The sequence below is a fragment of the Oncorhynchus keta genome, unplaced genomic scaffold (assembly GCF_023373465.1).
Source record: "Oncorhynchus keta strain PuntledgeMale-10-30-2019 unplaced genomic scaffold, Oket_V2 Un_contig_753_pilon_pilon, whole genome shotgun sequence".
Lineage (NCBI taxonomy): Eukaryota > Metazoa > Chordata > Actinopteri > Salmoniformes > Salmonidae > Oncorhynchus > Oncorhynchus keta.
The window spans coordinates 123608-143965 of NW_026289522.1; the positions used below are offsets into that span (position 1 = coordinate 123608).

At 43.5% G+C, this 20358-nt stretch overlaps 1 protein-coding gene and 1 long non-coding RNA gene across 4 annotated transcripts in view; both read right to left on the minus strand.

Moving 5' to 3' along the window:
* Positions 1–15251: 15251 nt before the first annotated feature.
* LOC118383662 (kinesin heavy chain-like) overlaps positions 15252–20358 on the minus strand; it is a 35070-nt gene continuing 29963 nt past the window's right edge. The window contains exons 23-25 of the mRNA XM_052511795.1: positions 20070–20174; positions 17663–17879; positions 15252–17543 (exon numbers count right to left, since the gene is read on the minus strand). Coding sequence (XP_052367755.1) covers positions 17446–17543; positions 17663–17879; positions 20070–20174 — 420 coding nt within the window. The 3' untranslated portion in view covers positions 15252–17445. The remainder of the gene's footprint in view (positions 17544–17662; positions 17880–20069; positions 20175–20358) is intronic.
* On the minus strand, positions 18191–20013 carry LOC127926403 (uncharacterized). Of its 3 annotated transcripts, XR_008124044.1 has the most exons (5): positions 19810–20013; positions 19335–19594; positions 18986–19039; positions 18861–18887; positions 18191–18648 (listed from the first exon to the last, which is right to left on the minus strand). It is a non-coding gene; the product is annotated as an uncharacterized LOC127926403 (long non-coding RNA). The 3 variants fall into 3 exon arrangements; XR_008124046.1 differs by lacking the exon at positions 18861–18887 and having other exon boundaries at positions 18191–18675; XR_008124045.1 differs by lacking the exon at positions 19810–20013 and having other exon boundaries at positions 19335–19644.

The window sequence follows — 20358 nt, forward strand, 5'->3', positions numbered from 1 at the left end:
AAGGAAGTGATTCCCAAACCTTCCATAACAAAGCCATCACCAGAAATGAACCTGGAGAAGAGTCCCCTAAGGAAGCTGGTCCTGGGGCTCTGTTCACAAACAAAAAGCCCCAGGACAGCAACACAATTAGCAACAGAATTAGACCCAACCAAATCATGAGAAAACAAAAATATAATTACTTGACACATTGGAAATAATTTATTTGGCCCTTAACAGAGAGTACACAGCTGCAGAATACCTGACCACTGTGACTGACCCTTAACAGAGAGTACACAGCGGCAGAATACCTGACCACTGTGACTGACCCAAACTTAAGGAAATCCTTGACTATGTACAGACTCCTTGCTATTGAGAAAGCCTTGCTATTGAGAAAGCCTTGCTATTGAGAAAGGCAGACCTGGCTCTCAAGAGAAGACAGGCTATGTGCTCACTGCCCACAAAATGAGGTGGAAACTGAACTGCACTTCCTAACTTCCTGCCAAATGTATGACAATATTAGAGACCCATATTTCCCTCAAATTACACAGACACACAAAGAATTTGAAAACAAACCCAATTTAGATAAACTCCCATATCTACTGGGTGAGATACAGTGTGACATCAGTGTGACATCACATCACATCAGCAAGATTTGTAACCTGTTGCCACTAGAAAAGGGCAACCAGTGAAGAACAAACACCATTGTAAATACAACCCATATTTCTGTTTATTTATTTCCCCTTTTGTAACTATTTGCACATCATTATTTTTTTTTCTTTATTATTTTGGAACTTTTGTGAGTGTAATGTTTACTGTTCATTTTGTATTGTTTATTATCTTGCTTTGTCAATGTAAACATATGTTTCCCATGTCAATAAAGCCTCTTAAATTGAAAGAGAGAGAGGAGAGAGAGCGAGGTGAGAGAGATAAAGAGAGAGAGAGAGAGGAGAGAGAGAGAGAGAGAGAGAGAGGGAGAGAGAGAGAGAGAGAGAGAGAGAGAGAGAGAGAGAGAGAGAGAGAGGGAGAGAGAGAGGAGAGAGAGAGAGAGAGAGAGAAAGAGAGAGAGAGAGGAGAGAGAGAGAGAGAGAGAGAGAGAGAGAGAGAGAGAGAGAGAGAGAGAGAGAGAGAGAGAGAGAGAGAGAGAGAGAGAGAGAGAGAGAGAGAGAGAGAGAGAGAGGGAGAGAGAGAGAGAGAGTGAGAGGAGAGAGAGAGAGGTGAGAGAGATCAAAGAAAGAAAGAAAGAAAGAAAGGGAGATAATAAAAGGATTACTTCTTCGTTGGTTCCTAGAGGGCATCATTACAATCAAACATTCCTGAGGATACCATGGTTAACTGGGTTGGATTCATTCCTGAGGATACCATGGTTAACTGGGTTGGATTCATTCCTGAGGATACCATGGTTAACTGGGTTGGATTCATTCCTGAGGATACCATGGTTAACTGGGTTGGATTCATTCCTGAGGATACCATGGTTAACTGGGTTGGATTCATTCCTGAGGATACCATGGTTAACTGGGTTGGATTCATTCCTGAGGATACCATGGTTAACTGGGTTGGATTCATTCCTGAGGATACCATGGTTAACTGGGTTGGATTCATTCCTGAGGATACCATGGTTAACTGGGTTATTCATTCCTGAGGATACCATGGTTAACTGGGTTGGATTCATTCCTGAGGATACCATGGTTAACTGGGTTGGATTCATTCCTGAGGATACCATGGTTAACTGGGTTGGATTCATTCCTGAGGATACCATGGTTAATGGTTAACTGGGGATTCATTCCTGAGGATACCATGGTTGGATTCATTCCTGAGGATACCATGGTTAACTGGGTTGGATTCATTCCTGAGGATACCATGGTTAACTGGGTTGGATTCATTCCTGAGGATACCATGGTTAACTGGGTTGGATTCATTCCTGAGGATACCATGGTTAACTGGGTTGGATTCATTCCTGAGGATACCATGGACTGGGTTGGATTCATTCCTGAGGATACCATGGTTAACTGGGTTGGATTCATTCCTGAGGATACCATGGTTAACTGGGTTGGATTCATTCCTGAGGATACCATGGTTAACTGGGTTGGATTCATTCCTGAGGATACCATGGTTAACTGGGTTGGATTCATTCCTGATGATACCATGGTTAACTGGGTTTGATTCATTCCTGAGGATACCATGGTTAACTGGGTTGGATTAAAACAACATAGTGTGACTGACCATCCATTACAAAGCTGTTGCGAAGAATCCACAGGATACATAAACGTGATGGACACTACAACAAAGGACAGAATGACCCGTGTGATGTCAGCCAAGCCTAGTGAACCTTTTCAGTGAAGAATCCAGCCAAGCCTAGTGAACCTTTTCAGTGAGGAATCCAGCCAAGCCTGGTGAACCATTTCAGTGAAGAATCCAGCCAAGCCTAGTGAACCTTTTCAGTGAAGAATCCAGCCAAGCCTAGTGAACCTTTTCAGTGAAGAATCCAGCCAAGCCTAGTGAACCTTTTCAGTGAAGAATCCAGCCAAGCCTAGTGAACCTTTTCAGTGAAGAATCCAGCCGAGCCTAGTGAACCTTGTCAGTGAAGAATCCAGCCGAGCCTAGTGAACCTTTTCAGTGAAGAATCCAGCCAAGCCTAGTGAACCTTTTCAGTGAAGAATCCAGCCAAGCCTCGTGAACCTTTTCAGTGAAGAATCCAGCCAAGCCTAGTGAACCTTTTCAGTGAGGAGTCCAGCTGAGCCTAGTGAACCATTTCAGTGAAGAATCCAGCCAAGCCTAGTGAACCTTTTCAGTGAGGAGTCCAGCTGAGCCTAGTGAACCTTTTCAGTGAGGTATCTTTTCAGAAGGACCAAAAGTGAACAGGGACTCTATGGGATATGAGTTATACATGATATCAAGGGAAACCTCTGTCCTGCAGCACGGACTGTCCTAAACATGTTGTAAACCTCTGTCCTGCAGCACGGTCTGTCCTAAACATGTTATAAACCTCTGTCCTGCAGCACCGTCTGTCCTAAACATGTTATAAACCTCTGTCCTGCAGCACCGTCTGTCCTAAACATGTTATAAACCTCTGTCCTGCAGCACCGTCTGTCCTAAACATGTTGTAAACCTCTGTCCTGCAGCACTGTTTGACCTAAACATGTTGTAAACCTCTGTCCTGCAGCACCGTCTGTCCTAAACATGTTATAAACCTCTGTCCTGCAGCACCGTCTGTCCTAAACATGTTATAAACCTCTGTCCTGCAGCACCGTCTGTCCTAAACATGTTGTAAACCTCTGTCCTGCAGCACTGTTTGACCTAAACATGTTGTAAACCTCTGTCCTGCAGCACTGTTTGACCTAAACATGTTATAAACCTCTGTCCTGCAGCACCGTCTGTTCTAAACATGTTATAAACCTCTGTCCTGCAGCACCGTCTGTCCTAAACATGTTATAAACCTCTGTCCTGCAGCACCGTCTGTCCTAAACATGTTATAAACCTCTGTCCTGCAGCACCGTCTGTCCTAAACATGTTATAAACCTCTGTCCTGCAGCACCGTCTGTCCTAAACATGTTATAAACCTCTGTCCTGCAGCACCGTCTGTCCTAAACATGTTATAAACCTCTGTCCTGCAGCACCGTCTGTCCTAAACATGTTGTAAACCTCTGTCCTGCAGCACCGTCTGTCCTAAACATGTTATAAACCTCTGTCCTGCAGCACGGTCTGTCCTAAACATGTTATAAACCTCTGTCCTGCAGCACCATCTGTCCTAAACATGTTATAAACCTATGTCCTGCAGCACCGTCTGTCCTAAACATGTTATAAACCTCTGTCCTGCAGCACCGTCTGTCCTAAACATGTTATAAACCTCTGTCCTAAACATGTTATAAACCTCTGTCCTGCAGTCCTAAACATGGTCTGTGCCCTAAACATGTTATAAACCTCTGTCCTGCAGCACGGTCTGTCCTAAACATGTTATAAACCTCTGTCCTGCAGCACGGTCTGTCCTAAACATGTTATAAACCTCTGTCCTGCAGCACCGTCTGTCCTAAACATGTTATAAACCTCTGTCCTGCAGCACCGTCTGTCCTAAACATGTTATAAACATTACAGTCTATCAATGTTTACATGAACTTGAGGAAATGATGTCATCTAATATGTAAATACTGTCAATTCTCTTGATTAATTCTAATCGTATCAACCTGTTACAACTGGATTCAGTGATGTCATATGTAGAGACAGACTATCTAGTACTGTAGGTGCAACCCTTTAAAGCACACATCTTTACACCTGACAGCCGTGGACCCTGTGGCTGCTACTATAGCTTATCATAATACTATTTACCAGGCTTACTGTCCTAAATGACATAGCAGTGTTGTGATGTTCCATATTTGACATCAAAAGGAGGTCAGCTGCTCTGCATGGTTGAATATGTTGTCTTCTGCTGCCTACTCAAACAAACTGTATGTGTGTATTACAGTGTGCATGTGTGCACCTGCTTGTGAGCATATGTCTGTCTGTCCGTCCGTCCGTCCGTCCGTCCGTCCGTCCGTCCGTCCGTCCGTCCGTCCGTCTGTCTGCCTGTCTGTGTGTGTCAGCCTGGGTGGGCTCTGACCCTGTGATGACATTTTGTCTCATCTGTGACCTACTCTATGGTGTCTCAGAAGGCTATTCTTACTTCCTACCCTGGCCTGACATGCACCGATCCCTCAGATGCCTGTCATCAGCAGCAACACAGTGGCAGACAGAGTCAGTCATTCTACCATCCACTCGTGTTACTTTTTCAAGTTTAACTTCCATGTGTAAGGAACATATTGGAAAACTTACTCATTCACTGACTGTACAGAGGGACTATCCACCCACTAAACTTGAAGATGACTATCTGACACAATAATTAATCTTGGTTACCCAGAAGTACTTCTGTGGGGAATGCCGTTAAAGGAGCAATATGCAGGAGTCGTTCCACCATTTCCTGGTTTGTAAAGTTCTCATAGTTCTCCTGATATCAGTTTATGTGCCAAATCAAGCAGTAGTAGATCTTTAACCTAAATTATTGTATTTTCAGCTGTTTGAAGCTGGTGTACAAAACCGAAAGTAAAAGCATGGGAAGCATAGAAATAGCGTACATCTACCACTTCTTCGATTTGCTTTCAATGAGAATGACAGATCTATAACTCACAATTCTATGTGAATTTGGTCAGGTCGACCCAAAAAGTTACATATTGCAGCTTTAACAATTGTGCAAACGGAAACTCGGCCATACCCCTCCCTTCCGCTAATTTCACCCGTGTTTATCACGGCCAAAAAGCACATTTTTGTTATCATACATTTTTATGATACAGACAATTCTGACTTTGTGACTGTGGTATCTAGTGGAAAACTTGTATTATCTGCACAAATGGGGTTGAAAATCACAGCACCAGTTTATGCACCAATCCTGATTCGTCCAAATAATCAACGACAAAAACCCCAAACCAGGAACTACTGCTGCTTGTAATCACATAACTCTATGCAAAACCTTGATTATGGCCTTTTTATCTGTCCAAGAGAATTTTCCCACAATAATTTGTATTTATTATTTAACCTTTCTTTAACTAGACAAGTCAGTTCAGAACAAATTCTACCCCGTCCAAATCCGGACAACTCTGGGACAATTGTACGTCGCCGTATGGGACTCCCAATCACGGCCTGATGTGATACAGCCTGGATTCAAACCAGGGAATGTAGTGACGCGTCTTGTGCTGAGATGCAGTGTCTTAGACCGCTGTGCCACTCGGGAGCCCAAATTACAAAATAATAAAATAATATGAAAGTCATGTCAATATGAAATATAACTTACAGATTGAAAGTGAAGCTTGTTTTTCAACCTCTGCCCACATGATGTCAGTTACCTCCTCTTAAACTCTGCTGGTCTTGCTAGGTGCCACTTAGGGGTTAAGACTGCCTTTGAGGCGCCTGCTTAACAGGGCTGATCGCTCCTGAGCCCCCAACGGCCCGTAAAACAGACAGAAGAAAGTGTTGGAATCCCTCTACGACATGAACAATTAGTGCACTGACCTCTGGCCGCTGGAGGAATGTTAATCCAGACAGATGTAGAGATATTAACAGAATGCACATAACACAGAATAATACTATTTAGCACTGAGACAGCCCATTCAGTAATAACACTACAGGGCTGTTCAGCACTGGGACAGCACATTCAGTAATAACACTACGAGGGCTGTTCATCACTGGGACAGCACATTCAGTAATAACACTACGAGGGCTGTTCATCACTGGGACAGCACATTCAGTAATAACACTACCAGGGCTGTTCAGCACTGGGACAGCCCATTCAGTAATAACACTACGAGGGCTGTTCATCACTGGGACAGCACATTCAGTAATAACACTACCAGGGCTGTTCAGCACTGGGACAGCACATTCAGTAATAACACTACCAGGGCTGTTCAGCACTGGGACAGCACATTCAGTAATAACACTACCAGGGCTGTTCAGCACTGGGACAGCCCATTCAGTAATAACACTACCAGGGCTGTTCAGCACTGGGACAGCCCATTCAGTAATAACACTACCAGGGCTGTTCAGCACTGGGACAGCCCATTCAGTAATAACACTACCAGGGCTGTTCAGCACTGGGACAGCACATTCAGTAATAACACTACCAGGGCTGTTCAGCACTGGGACAGCACATTCAGTAATAACACTACCAGGGCTGTTCAGCACTGGGACAGCACATTCAGTAATAACACTACCAGGGCTGTTCAGCACTGGGACAGCCCATTCAGTAATAACACTACCAGGGCTGTTCAGCACTGGGACAGCACATTCAGTAATAACACTACCAGGGCTGTTCAGCACTGGGACAGCACATTCAGTAATAACACTACCAGGGCTGTTCAGCACTGGGACAGCCCATTCAGTAATAACACTACGAGGGCTGTTCAGCACTGGGACAGCCCATTCAGTAATAACACTACGAGGGCTGTTCAGCACTGGGACAGCACATTCAGTAATAACACTACCAGGGCTGTTCAGCACTGGGACAGCACATTCAGTAATAACACTACCAGGGCTGTTCAGCACTGGGACAGCACATTCAGTAATAACACTACCAGGGCTGTTCATCACTGGAACAGCACATTCAGTAATAACACTACCAGGGCTGTTCAGCACTGGGACAGCACATTCAGTAATAACACTACCAGGGCTGTTCAGCACTGGGACAGCCCATTCAGTAATAACACTACAGGGCTGTTCAGCACTGGGACAGCCCATTCAGTAATAACACTATGAGGGCTGTTCAGCACTGGGACAGCCCATTCAGTAATAACACTACAGGGCATATCAGAAAACCCCACATTCAGTAATAACACTAGAGGGCTGTTCAGCACTGGGACAGCCCATTCAGTAATATATATACCAGGCTATCAGCACTGGGACAGCCCATTCAGTAATAACACAGGGCTGTTCAGCACTGGACAGCCCATTCAGTAATAACACAGAGGGCTGTTCATGTTTCACTGGAACAGCACATTCAGTAATAACACTAGAGGGCTGTTCAGCACTGGGACAGCACATTCAGTAATAACACTAGAGGGCTGTTCAGCACTGGGACAGCCCATTCAGTAATAACACTAGAGGGCTGTATCATCACTGGAGGACAGCACATTCAGTAATAACACTACGAGGGCTGTTCAGCACTGGGACAGCACATTCAGTAATAACACTAGAGGGCTGTTCAGCACTGGGACAGCACATTCAGTAATAACACTACAGAGGGCTGTTCAGCACTGGGACAGCCCAGTCATAAGACAGAGAACTGTTTATGAGTATGGAAGAGCATCAATGAGGTACAGTCATCATAGTCAAGCTATCAGGACACACTGTATATGAAAACACCCACAGGAGATATGATACAGTCATTCAGACAGAGGACTGTATATGTTTCCCAAGGAGGATCAATGATACAGTCATATAGACAGAGGACTGTATATGTTTCCCAAGGAGGATCAATGATACAGTCATATAGACAGAGGACTGTATATGTTTCCCAAGGAGGATCAATGATACAGTCATATAGACAGAGGACTGTATATGTTTCCCAAGGAGGATCAATGATACAGTCATATAGACAGAGGACTGTATATGTTTCCCAAGGAGGATCAATGATACAGTCATATAGACAGAGGACTGTATATGTTTCCCAAGGAGGATCAATGATACAGTCATATAGACAGAGGACTGTATATGTTTCCCAAGGAGGATCAATGATACAGTCATATAGATAGAGGACTGTATATGTTTCCCAAGGAGGATCAATGATACAGTCATATAGACAGAGGACTGTATATGTTTCCCAAGGAGGATCAATGATACAGTCATATAGACAGAGGACTGTATATGTTTCCCAAGGAGGATCAATGATACAGTCATATAGACAGAGGACTGTATATGTTTCCCAAGGAGGATCAATGATACAGTCATATAGACAGAGGACTGTATATGTTTCCCAAGGAGGATCAATGATACAGTCATATGACAGAGGACTGATATGTTTCCCAAGGAGGATCAATGATACAGTCATATAGACAGAGGACTGTATATGTTTCCCAAGGAGGATCAATGATACAGTCTATAGACAGAGGACTGTATATGTTTCCCAAGGAGGATCAATGTATGACAGTCATATAGATGAGAGGACTGACAGTCATATGTTTCAAGGAGGAAGATACAGTCATATAGATAGAGGACTGATGTTTCCCAAGGAGGATGAATGATACAGTCATCATAGATAGAGGACTGTATATGTTTCCCAAAGGAGGATCAGGAGGACTGTATAAAGGAGGATCAATGTATACAGTCATATAGATAGAGGACTGACAGTCCCAAGGAGGATCAATGTACAGTCATATAGCAGAGGACTGTATATGGAGGATCAATGTATACAGTCATATAGACAGAGGACTGTATATGTTTCCCAAGGAGGATCAATGATACAGTCATATAGACAGAGGACTGTATATGTTTCCCAAGGAGGATCAATGATACAGTCATATAGACAGAGGACTGTATATGTTTCCAAAGGAGGATCAATGATACAGTCATATAGACAGAGGAACTGTACTATGCAAGACAAAGGAGGATCAATGATACAGTCATATAGACAGAGGACTGTATATGACCAATGGAGGTATTTCAATGATACAGTCAGCCAGACAGAGGACTGTACTAGTTTCCAAAGGAGGTATCTGATACAGTCATATAGACAGGGAGGACTGTATATGTTTCCCAATGGAGGATCAATGATACAGTCATATAGACAGAGGACTGTATATGTTTCCAGTCTCAAGGAGGATCAATGATACAGTCATATAGACAAAGGACTGTATATGTTTCCCAAGGAGGATCAATGACACAGTCATATAGACAGAGGACTGATATGCACCTTTAGACCAAGGAGGATCAATGATACAGTCATATAGATGAGGACTGTATATGTTTCCCTTTAAAAGGAGGATCAATGATACATGTCATATAGACAGAGGACTGTATATGATCAAGTTTGTAGTTCCAGCTGATCTCTGTAACACAGACATATAGACAGAGGACTGTATATGATTCTGACAGTCCCATGATGAGGAGGATCAATGATACAGTCATATAGACACAGTCCCATGAGGACTGTATATGTTTAAATAACCAAGGAGGATCAAATGGCTGACAGTCCCAGTCACCTTAGACAGAGGACTGTCCCAATGATGGAGGATCAATGACACGAGCAAATGACCTTGCAGTCATCATGATGAAATATCTCTGATAATCTCTCTGACATGAGAAGCACAGGGGATGGGGTTGATGACGGTGGTGCTGACAGTCCCATGATGACGGTGGTACTGACAGTCCCATGATGATGGCTGTACTGACAGTCCCATGATGATGGCTGTACTGACAGTCCCATGATGACGGCTGTACTGACAGTCTCATGATGACAGCTGTACTGACAGTCCCATGATGACGGCTGTACTGACAGTCCCATGATGACGGCTGTACTGACAGTCCCATGATGACGGCTGTACTGACAGTCCCATGATGACAGCTGTACTGACAGTCCCATGATGACGGCTGTACTGACAGTCCCATGATGACGGCTGTACTGACAGTCCCATGATGACGGCTGTACTGACAGTCCCATGATGATGGCTGTACTGACAGTCCCATGATGATGGCTGTACTGACAGTCCCATGATGACGGCTGTACTGACAGTCCCATGATGACGGTGGTACTGACAGTCTCATGATGATGGCTGTACTGACAGTCCCATGATGACGGCTGTACTGACAGTCTCATGATGACAGCTGTACTGACAGTCTCATGATGACAGGCTGTACTGACATGTCATGATAACGTTAGTCAGTATGTTATGCACAGGTCAGATGGTACTGACAGTCTCATGATGATGGCTGTACTGACAGTCTCATGATGACAGCTGTACTGACAGTCTCATGATGACGGCTGTACTGACAGTCTCATGATGATGGCTGTACTGACAGTCTCATGATGACAGCTGTACTGACAGTCTCATGATGACGGCTGTACTGACAGTCTCATGATGACGGCTGTACTGACAGTCTCATGATGACAGCTGTACTGACAGTCCCATGATGACAGCTGTACTGACAGTCTCATGAGTGATGGCTGTATGAACAGTCTCATGACAGTGATGATAGCTGTACTGACAGTCAGTTATGACAATGACAGCTGTACTGACAGTTCCATGATGACGGCTGTGCTGACAGTCTCATGATGACAGCTGTACTGACAGTCTCATGATGACGGCTGTACTGACAGTCTCATGATGACAGCTGTACTGACAGTCCCTTGACAAATGGAGGTATTTCAGTAGTAAATGTCCAGACAGATAGGAAGGAACCGTACTAACCCCGACAGATTGAGATTCCTCATGTAAAGCCTTTCAACAGCGCCTTGCAGAACACACCCCTGTCAACAGCTGCCTTGCAGAACACACCCCTGTCAACAGCACCTTGCAGAACACACCCCTGTCAACAGCACCTTGCAGAACACACCCCTGTCAACAGCACCTTGCAGAACACACCCCTGTCAACAGCACCTTGCAGAACACACCCCTGTCAACAGCACCTTGCAGAACACACCCCTGTCAACAGCACCTTGCAGAACACACCCCTGTCAACAGCACCTTGCAGAACACACCCCTGTCAACAGCACCTTGCAGAACACACCCCTGTCAACAGCACCTTGCAGAACACACCCCTGTCAACAGCACCTTGCAGAACACACCCCTGTCAACAGCACCTTGCAGAACACACCCCTGTCAACAGCACCTTGCAGAACACACCCCTGTCAACAGCACCTTGCAGAACACACCCCTGTCAACAGCACCTTGCAGAACACACCCCTGTCAACAGCACCTTGCAGAACACACCCTTGTCAACAGCACCTTGCAGAACACACCCCTGGAATGAAGAAATGAAGCAACCACGACACGTCTCTTGGAACGCCGACAGTAGGCGACGATGTCTGTTTGTGTTCCAGCTGTCATGTCTCTGGTAAGCTCTGGACATTTGGTGCAGTAGTGACGGCCTAGTCCATCTTTATTCATCCATGTCACAGCATGACACACACGTTCCCTGAAGGCACTGACATACTTCTACGGCTACAGACTTCATCTAAACTTTAAAGGGATGTGTCATCAATTAAAGTGGGTCTCTAAATAACCTAGGACAGAAACAAGGTCTGTCATATGCCACATGTGGAACGGAGAGGTAATGTGGAAGATTCTGGCTGCATCTAATCTGTATGTGTCTGGAACAACTCAACGCTTTGCAAGAAAGCACACAAGATGCCCAATGTTCCTTTGAATATATGATATGACTTGCTGCTCTTTAAAGCTAAGAAAATGTCCACACAGCTTCTAAGTCAATCAGCCTGCAGGACTCTAGAACTCAGTAGAGTAGCAAAAAGATGAACAACAACTATTGCACAACGTTGTTTAGAAGTATTTAATGTAGTGTTTGCGACACAGGCAATATTGACAGGAATGGTGAACAGTTGCCCAATGTGTTGTCTGTCTTATACTCAGGTTACTGAGATGCTAGGACGGGGTGACACAGTGCATGGGAAAGTCAACTGAAAAACACAGTCAGACAAATCCAAACACATCCCAGACATCTCTGGTTCAACAAACAGACCCTCTGAACCAACCCACTTAGTACACAACACATTGACAACACATGCAAGGTTTTTAGTAATACCCACACGGCAGTCATAGACACTGATTAACATGGATCTTGCAATGATGAATAGACAATAAAACATGATGCATTGCTGTTGTCCACATTTTGAAAATATTGTGTTTATAAACTTGCAATCATTTAGTCTGTTATGAACAGATCAGTTAGTAGTATGTTATGAACAGATCAGTTAGTAGTGTGTTATGAACAGATCAGTTAGTAGTAGTCTGTTATGAACAGATCAGTTAGTAGTGTGTTATGAACAGATCAGTTAGTAGTCTGTTATGAACAGATCAGTTAGTAGTTATGAACAGTGTTAGTCTGTTGAATAGATCAGTTAGTAGTAGTGTTATGAACAGATCAGTTAGTAGTAGTGTTATGAACAGATCAGTTAGTAGTGTGTTATGAACAGATCAGTTAGTAGTGTGTTATGAACAGATCAGTTAGTTAGTAGTCTGTTATGAACAGATCAGTTAGTAGTGTGTTATGAATAGATCAGTTAGTAGTATGTTATGAACAGATCAGTTAGTAGTCTGTTATGAACAGATCAGTTAGTAGTATGTTATGAACAGATCAGTTAGTCTGTTATGAACAGATCAGTTAGTAGTGTGTTATGAACAGGTCAGTTAGTTAGTAGTCTGTTATGAACAGATCAGTTAGTAGTGTGTTATGAACAGATCAGTTAGTAGTGTGTTATGAATAGATCAGTTAGTAGTGTGTTATGAATAGATCAGTTAGTAGTGTGTTATGAACAGATCAGTTAGTTAGTCTGTTATGAACAGATCAGTTAGTAGTGTGTTATGAACAGATCAGTTAGTAGTGTGTTATGAACAGATCAGTTAGTAGTGTGTTATGAACAGATCAGTTAGTAGTGTGTTATGAATAGATCAGTTAGTAGTGTGTTATGAACAGATCAGTTAGTAGTGTGTTATGAACAGATCAGTCAGTTAGTAGTCTGTTATGAACAGATCAGTTAGTAGTGTGTTATGAACAGATCAGTCAGTTAGTAGTCTGTTATGAACAGATCAGTTAGTAGTGTGTTATGAACAGATCAGTTAGTAGTGTGTTATGAACAGATCAGTTAGTAGTCTGTTATGAACAGATCAGTTAGTAGTCTGTTATGAACAGATCAGTTAGTAGTCTGTTATGAACAGATCAGTTAGTTAGTAGTGTGTTATGAACAGATCAGTTAGTAGTCTGTTATGAACAGATCAGTTAGTTAGTAGTCTGTTATGAACAGATCAGTTAGTTAGTAGTCTGTTATGAACAGATCAGTTAGTAGTCTGTTATGAACAGATCAGTCAGTTAGTAGTCTGTTATGAACAGATCAGTCAGTCAGTCTGTTATGAACAGATCAGTTTCAGTCTGTTATGAACAGATCAGTCAGTTAGTAGTCTGTTATGAACAGATCAGTCAGTCTGTTATGAACAGATCAGTTAGTCTGTTATGAACAGGTCAGTCAGTTAGTAGTCTGTTATGAACAGATCAGTCAGTTAGTCTGTTATGAACAGATCAGTTAGTTAGTAGTCTGTTATGAACAGATCAGTCAGTCAGTCAGTTATGAACCGATCAGTCAGTTAGTCTGTTATGAACCGATCAGTCAGTTAGTGTGTTATGAACAGATCAGTCAGTCAGTCTGTTATGAACCGATCAGTCAGTTAGTCTGTTATGAACAGATCAGTCAGTCAGTCTGTTATGAACCGATCAGTCAGTTAGTCTGTTATGAACCGATCAGTCAGTTAGTCTGTTATGAACAGATCAGTCAGTCTGTTATGAACAGATCAGTCATTCATACTCATCGGACAACACATTGGTCTATTCACACCACTGACTGTCTGTAGACCTGAAGATGAAGATGGGAGAGGGATTTAAATCCAGAGCTATTAGTAAATGATTCATTAACCTGTGCAGGTGGGTTAGATGTTCTCTACGGACCAATGAGCGGTACAATACAGAGCAGAGCCTGGATTTCATATGGCTACAACAGAATAGTGTTGAATTCAGTTCTGGATTCCATATGGCTACAACATAATAGTGTTGAATTCAGTTCTGGATTTCTACAACAGAATAGTGTTGAATTCAGTTCTGGATTTCATATGGCTACAACATAATAGTGTTGAATTCAGTTCTGGATTCCATATGGCTACAACAGAATACAGTGTTGAATTCAGTTCTGGATTTCATATGGCTACAACAGAATAGTGTTGAATTCAGTTCTGGATTTCATATGGCTACAACAGAATAGTGTTTCATTCAGTTCTGGATTTCATATGGCTACAACATAATAGTGTTGAATTCAGTTCTGGATTTCATATGGCTACAACAGAATACAGTGTTTCATTCAGTTCTGGATTTCATATGGCTACAACAGAATACAGTGTTTAATTCAGTTCTGGATTTCATATGGCTACAACAGAATACAGTGTTGAATTCAGTTCTGGATTTCATATGGCTACAACAGAATACAGTGTTTACATTCAGTTCTGGATTTCATATGGCTACAACAGAATACAGTGTTTTATTCAGTTCTGGATTTCATATGGCTACAACAGAATACAGTGTTGAATTCAGTTCTGGATTTCATATGGCTACAACAGAATACAGTGTTTAATTCAGTTCTGGATTTCATATGGCTACAACAGAATACAGTGTTGAATTCAGTTCTGGATTTCATATGGCTACAACAGAATACAGTGTTTAATTCAGTTCTGGATTTTATCACTGTTGAACTTTCAGAGTATGACATTTTTTTAACCTCAATGCTGAGTAGATTTGACAGAATTTTTGTGGTGAACTGCTTGTGTGGACGTGCTGTGTGGACGTGCTGTGTGTGAGAAACAACGACGACACAGAGGAAACTGTGACTGTTATCAACCCTCTATTGACTAAATGAGACCTGCTATGTTAGATAGCAGGTGTTCCACTCCTGGACACATCAGAGCTTGACATCATTCACTCGTGTTTCATCAACAAACTAAGAAGCTTGTGTGAACTTGAGTGAAGTTTCAATAAAAACAAAACAGTTTATGTTAAATATCTTTATTTATTCGCTTGGATTTAAACATTTCAAATGAATTATACACCATGCAGTTAGAATGGCCATGAATCAATCCTATTCCTGCTTTTATTTGGAGCCTCCATAAGTTCACAGGCAGAGTTCAAAGCAACGTATCAAAGCTCATTTTCCTTGTGGTGCTGTTCCTTCATTGAGGGAACGTCTTACAACACCCCACAGCCATACTACGGTGAGCAGCTATATGCATGGTGGTGCAAACTGCAACAATGTAACCATTTACAAATGGAACACACGTCTAGAACCGTATGTACATATATCCAAATCATGCTCTGAGATGATCAAATTAAAAGCATAACAGAAATGATCAACACATACTCGGGGAATGAATCTCCATCCAGATGAAACATAATTCACTTCCTGATGAGATTTATTTACATGACCTTTACTTAAAATGAGTTTATATTAGGCGAGTCAGTTACGAAGACATGTTTATTTACAATGACAGTTTGGCAAGTGGTGAGAGGCAAGTTCGGTGATAAACAATTGGAGCCACATTGTAAGTAGAAAGTTGACATTACATTTTTTTTTATACCAATCTCTCTTTCTGTTAGTGTTTTGGCTATAGAGTGTATTGCACTGTTCCCCAGGATCACTGCATGAACATCTCTGATTGGCTGATCAGCATCACTGCATTAGCCTAGTATGGATACAGTGCAGTGCACTAAGCTGTCAAACACTGCCCTCTAATGGTGGATATTGAAATCTACCTCACAATTTGAGGCTCTTGGTAAAATTAGGACATTTTTTTGGTCTACGCCCCACGAGTTTCTCAACGCAGTGGTCATTACAATCAGTTGCATAATTGAAATTAAAAACTGGGTGGTTCGAGCCCTGAATGCTGATTGGCTGACAGTCGTGGTATATCAGACCGTATACCACAGGTATGACAAAACATGTATTTTTACTGCTCTAATTACGTTGGTAACCAGTTTATAATATCAATAAGGTACCTCAGTGGTTTGTGGTATAGGGCCAATATACCATGGCTAAGGGCTGTGTCCAGGCACTCCACGTTGCGTCGTGCCTTAGAACAGCCCTTAGCCGTGGTATATTGGCCCTATATCACACCCCCACGGGCCTTATTGCTTAACTAAAGCACAGCTTGTTTTGTAAGTGAATTAAAACATTACATTCAAACTTAGCTTATTTTAAGAATAAAGTGTCCCTAAAAGCATAGGTAAACCATGATCAATATGCTTACCAATACAACAGAGCAAAAACAATGTGCTGATCATAACTGAAGTAAATGAATATGGTGCAAAACACAGTGCAGGTGGGCGATCATTCCAGTCTGAACTTTGAACTTCTTCAGGTGAACTATCATACATTCCTAATGCAAAGGATTCTTCAACAACAAGTAAAGATCATGTTTACATTACTGTGACTGTCATATGCTATACAATGTGGTTCTTAGTGATGGCATATCACCCTCTGTAATATACATGTAACCATCTATCAGCACACATCTTCCCCTCCAGGACAACACTACAATGAAATATATATGTACATGTACAATGGAAAAGAGAGAGACATACAGTATGTGAAAACTATGAAAGATGCCACAGAGTAGAGTGGAAGGGGGCAGAGGGGTCTTACTCCTAGACCCAGAGGAAGGACAGGATGATGAGGACAGAGGGGTCTTACTCCTAGACCCAGAGGAAGGACAGGAGGATGAGGACAGAGGGGTCTTACTCCTAGACCCAGAGGAAGGACAGGAGGATGAGGACAGAGGGGTCTTACTCCTAGACCCAGAGGAAGGACAGGAGGATGAGGACAGAGGGGTCTTACTCCTAGACCCAGAGGAAGGACAGGAGGATGAGGGCAGAGGGGTCTTACTCCTAGACCCAGAGGAAGGACAGGAGGATGAGGGCAGAGGGGTCTTACTCCTAGACCCAGAGGAAGGACAGGAGGATGAGGGCAGAGGGGTCTTACTCCTAGACCCAAAGGAAGGACAGGAGGATGAGGGCAGAGGGGTCTTACTCCTAGACCCAGAGGAAGGACAGGAGGATGAGGGCAGAGGGGTCTTACTCCTAGACCCAGAGGAAGGACAAGAGGATGAGGACAGAGGGGACTTACTGGGAATGGGACAGTCTGTACCTACCACACATGCACTCGTGACTCAGGGTCTAGATTCTACATGGTTACTTGGTGCTGAGGTTGTAGCTGTGGCTGTAGAGGCCTCCTCCTCTGATGACTGTAGGGGAAGACAGGGGGTGTTGGCCTGGCCGGATGGGCTTAGCTGGAAGACAGAACATAGTCATCAATACAAACACACACTGCCACCCCCACACACTCCACCAACCCACCCTCTTCTCCCTCCCCCTCCCTCCCTCCCTCCCTCCCTCCCTCCATCCTTACCGATCTGAGCAGAGTTTCCTCTCCTGGCCATGTTCTTGGCCCTGACGACCTCCTTGATACGGTCCACCTCTAGCTGGTAGCGTTTCCTGTCCCTCATAGCATTCTCCTTGGCATCCTTCAGCGCATTCTCCAGGGCTTTGACCCGCTCAGCCGTGGCCCGCAGACGCTTCTCCAGCTTGGGAAGCTCGCAGCGAAGGTCCGCGTTGTCACGCACCAACTGGGAGGGAGAGGGGGGGACACAGGGAGGGAGGGAGGGAGGGAGGGAGGGGGGGAGACAGGGAGGGAGAGGGGGGGGGCACAGGGAGGGAGGACACAGGGAAGGAGGGAGGGGGAGACAGGGAGGGAGAGGGGGACACGGGGAGGGGAGGGAGGGAGGGAGGGGGGGAGACAGGGAGGGAGAGGGGGCACAGGGAGGGAGGACACAGGGAAGGAGGGAGGGGGAGACAGGGAGGGAGAGGGAGGACACAGGAGGGAGGGAGGGAGGGATGGAGGGAGGGAGGGAGAGAGGGAGGGAGGGAGGGAGGGAGGGAAACAGAGATATGAGGGTCAGCTTACGAAGCTTGCAGCGCAGGTCCGCGTTATCATGCACCAACTGGATGGACACTGCCAGAAGGGGGCAGGAATAACAAATCAATCAAAAGTATTTATCATTTTGAACAAATCAAACAATCAGACGATACATTTTCTCCACCTGAAAAGATGCCCCAGTACAGTACCTGTTTAATAATGTCCCAGTACAGTACCTGTTTAATAATGTCCCAGTACAGTACCTGCTTAATAATGTCCCAGTACAGTACCTGCTTAATAATGTCCCAGTACAGTACCTGCTTAATAATGTCCCAGTACAGTACCTGCTTAATAATGTCCCAGTACAGTACCTGTTTAATAATGTCCCAGTACAGTACCTGCTTAATAATGTCCCAGTACAGTACCTGCTTAATAATGTCCCAGTACAGTACCTGTTTAATAATGTCCCAGTACAGTACCTGCTTAATAATGTCCCAGTACAGTACCTGCTTAATAATGTCCCCAGTACCTGCTTAATAATGTCCCAGTACAGTACCTGCTTAATAATGTCCCAGTACAGTACCTGCTTAATAATGTCCCAGTACAGTACCTGCTTAATAATGTCCCAGTACAGTACCTGATTAATAATGTCCCAGTACAGTACCTGCTTAATAATGTCCCAGTACAGTACCTGTTTAATAATGTCCCAGTACAGTACCTGATTAATAATGTCCCTTAATAATGTCCCAGTACAGTACCTGATTAATAATGTACAGTACCTGTTTAATAATGTCCCAGTACAGTCCCCAGTCCCACCTGTTTAATAATGTCCCAGTACAGTACCTGTTTAATAATGTCCCAGTACAGTACCTGCTTAATAATGTCCCAGTACAGTACCTGCTTAATAATAATAATGTCCCAGCTTAATAACAGTACCTGTTTAATAATGTCCAGTACAGTACCTGTTAATAATGTCCCAGTACAGTACCTGCTTAATAATGTCCCAGTACCCTTAATAATGTCCCAGTACAGTACAGTAATAATGTCCCAGTACAGTACCTTTAATAATGTCCCAGTACAGTACCTGCTTAATAATGTCCCAGTACAGTACCTGCTTAATAATGTCCCAGTACAGTACCTGCTTAATAATGTCCCAGTACAGTACCTGTTTAATAATGTCCCAGTACAGTACCTGCTTAATAATGTCCCAGTACCTGCTTAATAATGTCCCAGTACAGTACCTGCTTAATAATGTCCCAGTACAGTACCTGCTTAATAATGTCCCAGTACAGTACCTGCTTAATAATGTCCCAGTACAGTACCTGCTTAATAATGTCCCAGTACAGTACCTGCTTAATAATGTCCCAGTACAGTACCTGCTTAATAATGTCCCAGTACCTGCTTAATAATGTCCCAGTACAGTACCTGCTTAATAATGTCCCAGTACAGTACCTGCTTAATAATGTCCCAGTACAGTACCTGATTAATAATTAATAATGCTTAATAATGTCCCAGTACAGTACCTGCTTAATAATGTCCCAGTACAGTACCTGCTTAATAAGTCTCCCAGTACAGTACCTGCTTAATAATGTAGTAGTGTCCCAGTACAGTACCTGCTTAGTAATGTCCCAGTACAGTACCTGCTTAATAATGTCCCAGTACAGTACCTGCTTAATAATGTCCCAGTACAGTACCTGCTTAATAATGTCCCAGTACAGTACCTGCTTAATAATGTCCCAGTACAGTACCTGCTTAATAATGTCCCAGTACAGTACCTGCTTAATAATGTCCCAGTACAGTACCTGCTTAATAATGTCCCATTACAGTACCTGCTTAATAATGTCACAGTACCTGCTTAATAATGTCCCAGTACCTGATTAATAATGTCCCAGTACAGTACCTGCTTGTGGACTTTAGTGAGTTGCTCCAGGTTATTCTCCAGGAAGGAGATCTTCTGTTTCTGGGCGGCGCTGCCCACTCCATCCTCACAGTCCAGCTCTGCACTCTGAACACAACAGGAGAGGAGAGAAACATCAGTCAGTCAGTCAACACAAAGCACAGACTATAGACTACAGAGCACAGACTACTGCCAACTCTGCACTCTGGACATAACAGGAGAGGAGAGAAACATCAATCAGTCAGTCAACACAAATCACAGACTACACACTACAGACACAGAAACTACAGAG